Genomic DNA, 7492 nt, shown 5'->3' with positions numbered 1-7492 from the left:
CGAGGGTCAGTGTGTGTGGGAGCCGTGCCCCAGGGAGAGCTTACTGTTAGATGGGAACACAAGGGAATTCTCTGATAGAGGTTGACCTTTGGGAATGAAGCTTCAAGACAGGTAAATTCTTGAATCGAGATGATCTCAGGCAGTGATTTCTTTCCCCAGAAAATCTGCAGTGTATCAATGCTTTGATTTAATGCTACCTGTACAATCATAAGAGATTGGAACAGGCTGTTCAGTCTTCCGAGCCTGCTGCACCAGTCAGTAAGATTGTGGCTCGTAAGTTTGTGGCCTCAACCCTGCATTCCTGCAGCACTGCCATGACCCACAACTGCTTCTTCAATCACAAATCATTGAAGGCTGAGTGGGTTAAGGAGTCAGCCTCCACCAACACTGGATCCTCTGGGAGGAGGAATTTCCCTCAAACTCCATCTCAATGCCATAGAGGGGTACAGCCCAGAGAAAGGCCCCTTAGCTGATCAAGTCTGTGTCAGTCAAAAGGACCAGCTGCAGAGCTCACTACTTCGACCTCAAGGGCAGCTAGGGACAGGCAGTAAATGCTGGCCTAGCCAGTGACACTCACAGCCCCCAAATGTATGATAAGGAAAGAGTTTGCCTTTTTTTCTAACAAATTCACATTTTCCATCTGCTGTGTTCTGGTCCATTCATTTACCCTGTCGGTCTAGGCCTGAAACATCAGCCTTCCTGCTCCTATGAAGCTGCTTGGCCTGCTGTGTTCATCCAGCCCTACACCTTGTTATCCAAATCTGCTCGAAGCCTTTTTGCATTTTTGTTGCATTTTTGTTACATTTTACTCTGCCACCCAGTTTGGTGTCAGTTTTACAATTGGTTTCCACATGCAAATTGTTGACCTAGATTGTGAACAGTTGTGGCCCTAGTACTGACCCCTGCAGCATCCCACTGGAAACAGCCCGACTTCCTCAGAATGACCTGTTTATATCTACACTCTACCTCTTGTCTATTGGCAAATTCTCAGTCCATGCTCATACATTGTCCCCATCCCATGTTTTTGAATTTTATTTACTAACCTCCTGTGTGGAACCTTCTACAAAGCCTACTGCAATCCAAGTCTATCACATCCACAGGCTCTGCTTTGTGGTCCACTTAATATCATCATTGTAGGTGGACCAAGTAAATTTAAGGCGAGAGTTTGGTTGTGGTTATTGGGATGAGTGTCTGAGCTGTGTTTAACTTTGTCCTTGCTAACATGCCCCTTGGGGCCTAGGCTTCAACTTTTGCTGGACCAATAAGGTGAGAGTCTGCCCTAAACTGGCAACAGCTTCTGAGATTCGCTCTGGTTCCAGCTTCCAAGGCCGTTTGCATTGCTGAAAGCTCTGACCCAGCCGTGGCTAACGGAAAGTATGTGACTGTGATACCGGGGCCTACAGCTCTGTAGCTCAATTGGAGCCAGTATGAGCTGTGCTTTTGGATAATATCATAGGAACAAGGGGAGGCCATTCACCTGCTTGAACCTGCTACTTTGGAACAGGAGGAGGCCTGTTAGATTGCTCTGCCATTTAACTGCATCGTGGATGTTCTGTATCTCAACTCTATTCACCCACTTTGGCTCCATGTCTGTCAGGATGGGCAGTAAATTTTAGTCCAGCCAGTGACGCCCATATCCCGTGAGTGAATGTAAAAGAAAGGGCCATGGGGAATATCTTCACTGACCTCTCAGATCTGATTTCAGAGGTGGCTATGGATGTGAGGCTTACTGTGCCTGTTCAGCAGTGTCAGTGTAAAAGACTGCTGGGATCGTTATGAGCAAGATTGCTGCCTCCATAACCACCTGATAAGATCTCCCTTTATCAAACTATATGTGGAGGATTAACAGTCAACACAGTGTGGAGCTGGAGGAACACAGCAAGTCAGGTAGCATCAGAGGAGCAGGAAAGTTGTGTTTCAGGTCGGGATGTTTCAGGAGACAATAGCAGTTGCAGTTTGTCCTAAAGTTGGAATAGGTGTTCCCAAGTTCCAGAATGGGGTGTTTTTAAGTGTGATTTCAGAGATTGTACAAGTTCAGCTGGAGAGTGAGAGGCAGCTAAACAGTGGGAGGAGATCTGCCTTTTGGTGAAAGTCACTAGTTGATGTGGTATAACCTGTTTGGCTTGTTCTCACTTCCCAGCCATCTGTGTTCGCTGGATGCCTGATGGAAGCTGTGATTCTGGTCCCAGAAACTGCATTCAGTACCATGAAGTAATGCAGTGCTTATTACTCCCAATGATTCAGAGAACTGGGATAATATTCCAGAGGACATGAGTTCACAGCCCACCATATAGAAGGAAAATTTATTTTTAAAATGCAGTGAAATAAGTTGTCACATAGCACCAGAATTGTGTGTTTCGATAGCTTGTTTGACACAGTAAAACCTCCCACAGCACTGCACAGGAGTGTTTGCAAACAGATTTGACACCAAGTTGCATTTGGGGCAGATCACCCAGCCTTTGGTTAAAGAGTTTGATTTTAACGAATGAGAAGGCTTAAGGAGGGGATTTGAGAGCTCGGGCCAGGCAGCTGAAGGCTTGGCCAACTATGAAGATGTGATTAAAAACAGGGTTGTGCAAGAGGCCAGAATTAGGGAGTGCAGAGATACCAGAGCCTGTGGGACTGCAGGAAGTTAAAGAGGGCGAGTTGCAAATAAGCAGGTTTTTTTTTATTCATTCATAGGACAAAGGTGTCTCTGGCTGGCCCAGCATTTGTTGTCATTCCTAATTGCCCAGAGGACAGTTAAAAATCAACCGCATTGCTGTGGATCTGGAAGTTACATGTAGGCCAGAGCAGGTAAGGACAAAAAATTTCCTTCTCTGAAGGATCTTAATGAATCAGACAATAATCAACAGCGGTTTCATGGTTGCCATTAGGCCAGCTTTTCAGTAATTGATTTCAAGTTTCACCATTTACCACAGGATTCAAACCCATGTTCCCAGAACGTTAGCATTGGATACTGGATTACTAGACCCATTACGTTACCACGACACCAGCCTCTCTTTGAGCATTTTAAAATAACGCTGACCCTTAACTGGAAGCCATTGTGAACATATGGGGAATGAATGGGATTTGAAGTGAGTTAAGACACAGTCAGCAGAACTTAGCAAGGGAGGGACCTGGGATCCCGGCAGGAGCACTTTGGAACAGGTAACAAGGATATGGATGAAGACTTCAGCACAGGAGAGAAGACAGGTACTGGTGCTGTTATCCAGGTGGAAATACACTGTCTGGTTGATTAGTGAATGAGCTGATCTTGGGGCCAGCAATGTCACCAGGGTTGTGAATGGTTTGGTTTAGTCTCCGACAGATGCCAGGAAAAAGAATGGCATCTGTTGATGGAAAATGCAGAATGTCATGCAAACTGAATTTCTGCTTATCTAGTACAGGATGTTATCACTGGAATGTGGGCATCAATGTTAAAGCCAGTATTTGTTGCCCCTCCTAACTTTAACCAGAAGCACCTCCCTTGAGATCCCTAGCAGCATTCCCTCTAATTTTGTTTCCGGCTGCACAGGCCTCCAAGGTCTGTGCGTGGCAGTGCTTTCTGGAACTGGAAATCAATTCAAAGATTGGTGTGTTGACGCTGATCGCTGTGCAGTGAACCTTGCAATGGCTGTGCAAATGCAGCTTCGAGGAACATTAATCCCCAGCATCATGGATGCCAGCAATTGTACTAAAGACATGTACCCCAGAACTAATGACTCCCCTAGATCATCTGTTCCAGTACAGTTACAAAACAAGTATCTACCTGAAATTGTGGGAAATTGCCCAGGTATGCCCTCTGCATGAAGAGCAGGCAAAATGTGCCTTGGCCAATTACCACCCCATTATCAGTCTACCCTTGATTATCAGTAATGCAATGGAAGGTATCTCAGCGGTGCTATCAAGCAGCACTTACTCATCAACAACCTGCTCTCTGACACTTAGTTTGGATTCCACAAGAGCCACTGAACTCCTGACCTCATTACAGCCTTGGTCAAACGTTGACAAAAGAGTTGAACCCAAGAGTTGAGGTGAGGTGAGGTGAGAGTAGGTGCCCTTAACACCAAGGCAACATTTGACTGTGTGTGGCATGCAGGAGCCCTATCAAAACTGGAGTCAGTGGGTATTATGGGGAAAACTCTTTGCTGATTGGAGACACAGCTGGTACAGAGGAAGATGATTTTGGTTGTTGGACATCAGTCATCTCCACTTCAGAACATATCAACAGCAGTCCCTCAGGTAGACTCCCAGGCCTGAACCATCTTCAGCTGCTTTATCAATGACCTTTCCCTCTTCTTGGGGATGTTTGCATAATGTTCAGCACCGTTCACAACTCCTTAGATACTAAAACAGTCTCTGTCCAAATGCAGCAGGACCTGGACAGTATCCAGGCTTGGACTGACCAGTGGTAAATAATATCAGTGCCATGCAAGTATCAAGCAATGACCATCTCCAACAAGAGAGAATCTAACCATCGCCTCTTGACATTCGATGGCAATACCATCACTGAGCCCCCCCACTAACAACAGCCTGGAGATTACCAGAAACTGATTTGGAATTGCTGTGTAAGCACTGTGGCTACAACAGCAGGTTGGAGTCTGGGAATCCTGTGGTGAGTTATTCAATTCCTATTCCCCCATAGTGTGTCCACCATCTAAAAGACACAGTCATGGAGTGTGATGGAATACTCCCAATTTGCCTGGAAGAGTGCAGCCCCAACAAGACACTCGGCATCATCCAGGACAAGCAGCCCACTTGATTGGTCCCTCATCTAACACCTTAAACATTCACTCCCTCCACCACAAATGCAGTCACAGCAATGTGTACCATTTCCTTGATACACTGCAATGACTCACCAAGGCTGCTGAGACAGAACCTTCCAAAGCCAAGACCGCTACCACCTAGAAGGCCAAGGGCAGAACGTACGTGGGAAATTTACAGGCTGTGAGTCTCGTCAGGGTCACCCAGCAGCCTGCCATGGAACTTTCTCACCATTCCATTACTGTCTGCGTCAGAATCCCTCAGCAGTATAGGCATGGCTACACCACATGGACTGCAGCTCCACACCACCTTCTCAAGTGCAGTTAGAGAGAGACAAGAAATGCTGCCCTAATCCAATCCTGTGAACAAATTAAAAATGAACTCACTCCAGTGGCTTTCTCAGCCATTTCTGAGGGCAGTTAGATTAGCATGATTGTATAATATATAGTATGATTATATAAGATTGTATTGGTCTGTTTGTGTTTCAAATTGCCATTCCCATTTCTCTCTGATTAATCTTTGATACTCCTGCCTTGCAAGAATCTATCTACCATGGCCTTAAAGATATTTGATGATCCTGTTGCCGCCACCTTTGAGATAGAGTGCTCCAGAGTCACACAACCCTCTGAGAAAAACTCTTCCCACATCTTTGTCTGAAAAGAGTCACTGCTAATTTTAAAAGTGTTCTCTTGTTCTGGACTGACCCACAAGATGAAGCAACCTCTCTATGTCTACCTTGTTGAGACCATTTAGGATCTTATGCAGTTCTCTGAGGGAAGTGAATCTGTGGGATTCTTTATACAGAGGGCCCTTAAAGATCAGCAAGGCCACCTATGTTTGGAATCGCAGGGGATGGGGGAGATACTAAACAAGTGCTTTGCATCACTGTTTACTGTGGAGAAGGATATGGAGGATAGAGGATGTGGGGAAAGAAATAGTGACATCTTGAAAAATGTTCATATTACAGAAGAGAAGATGCTGGACATCTTAAAATGCATAAAAAAGCTCAGGACATGCTAATGTACCCTAGAACTCTGTGGGAAGCTAGGAAAGAGATTGCTGAGCCTGTTGTTGACATATTTGTATCATCAATAGCCACAGCTGAGTTGCTGGAAGACTGGAGCTTGGCGAATGTGGTGCCACTATTTAAGCAAGGTGGTAAGGAAAGGCCAGGGAACTATAGACCATTGAGCCTGACATCGGTGGAGGGCAAGTTGTTGGAGGGGATCCTAAAGGACAGGATTTACATGTATTTGGAAAGGCAAGGACTGATTAGGGATAGTCAACATGGCTTTGTGGGAAATTGTGTCTCATTAATTTGTTTGAATTTTTTTGGAGAAGTAACAAAGATGACTGATGAGGGCGGTGGATGTGATCTGCACAGACTTCAGTAAAGTGTTTGACAAGGTTCCTCATGATAGACTGGTTAGCAAGGTTAGATCACACTGAATGGAGGGAGAACTAGCTATTTGAATACAGAACTGGCTCAAAGGTAGAAGACAGAAGGTGGTGGTTGAGGGTTGCTTTTCAGACTGGAGGCCTGTAACCAGCAGTTTGCCACAAGACTTGGTGATGGGTCCACTGCTTTTTGTAATTTATATAAATGATCTGGATGTGAACATAGGAGGTATGGTTAGTAAGTTTGCAGATGACACCAAAATTGGAGGTGTAGTGGACAGTGAAGAAGGTTACCACAGAGTACAGCGAGACCATGATCAGATGGGCCAATGGGCCAAGGAGTGGCAGATGGAGTTTAATTTAGATAAATGTGAGGTGCTGCATTTTAGAAAGGCAAATGAGGGCAGGATTTGTACGCTTAATGGTATTGTCCTGGGAAATGTTGCTAAACAAAGAGACCTTGGAGTGCAAGTGAAGTTCCTTGAAAATGCAGTTGCAGGTAGACAGGAAAGTGAAGAAGGCGTTCAGTATGCTTGCCTTTATTGGTCAGTGCATTGAGTACAGGAGGTGGGAGGTCATGTTGCACTGTATAGGACATTGATTAGACCACGATTGGAATATTAGAACAACGTAGAGCAGTACAGCACAGTACAGGCCCTTCGGCCCACGATGTTGTGCCGAACTTTTACTGTAATCCTAAGGTCTATCTAACCTCCACCCCTACCTTATACTATCATCCATATGCCTATCTAATAGCCGCTTAAATGCCCCTCATGAGGCCGACTCCACTACCCTCTCCGGCAATGCATTCCACGTCCCGACCACTCTGAGTAAAGAACCTACCTCTGACGTCTCCCCTATATCTACCTCCACTCACTTTAAAACTATGCCCCCTCGTAATAGCTACCTCCACCTGAGGAGAAAGTCTCTGGCTATCCACTCTATCTATACCTTTGATCATTTTGTACACCTCTATCAAATCACCTCTCATCCTTCGTCGTTCTAAAGAGAAAAGCCCGAGCTCTCTCAACCTTTCCTTGTAAGACCTCCCCTCCATTCCAGGCAACATCCTGGTAAATCTCCTCTGCACCTTTTCCAATGCTTCCACATCTTTCCTGCAATGAGAACTGGACACAATACTCCAGATGTGGCCGAACCAGTGTTTTGTATAGCTGGAGCATAACTTCACGGCTCTTGAACTCAATCCCTCTATTAATGAAAGCTAACACACCATACGCCTTCTTAACAAGTCTATCCACCTGGCTGGCAGCTTTCAGGGAACTGTGGACATGAACCCCGAGATCCCTCAGCACCTCCACACTGCCAAGAATCTTTCCATTAACCCTGC

General features: G+C 45.5%; 1 protein-coding gene across 1 annotated transcript in view; it reads left to right on the top strand.

Annotated features, from left to right (window-relative positions):
* Nucleotides 1–1411, top strand: part of LOC109924340 (quinolone resistance transporter-like) — an 85461-nt gene extending 84050 nt beyond the window's left edge. The window contains exon 9 of the mRNA XM_048613424.1: nucleotides 1320–1411. Within this exon, the coding sequence (XP_048469381.1) occupies nucleotides 1320–1411 (92 nt within the window). The remainder of the gene's footprint in view (nucleotides 1–1319) is intronic.
* Nucleotides 1412–7492: the final 6081 nt, after the last annotated feature.

The sequence above is a fragment of the Rhincodon typus genome, chromosome 28, assembly GCF_021869965.1.
Source record: "Rhincodon typus isolate 14 chromosome 28, sRhiTyp1.1, whole genome shotgun sequence".
In the NCBI taxonomy this organism is placed as follows: Eukaryota; Metazoa; Chordata; class Chondrichthyes; order Orectolobiformes; family Rhincodontidae; genus Rhincodon; species Rhincodon typus.
This window is presented reverse-complemented; position numbering and strand designations above follow the sequence as displayed.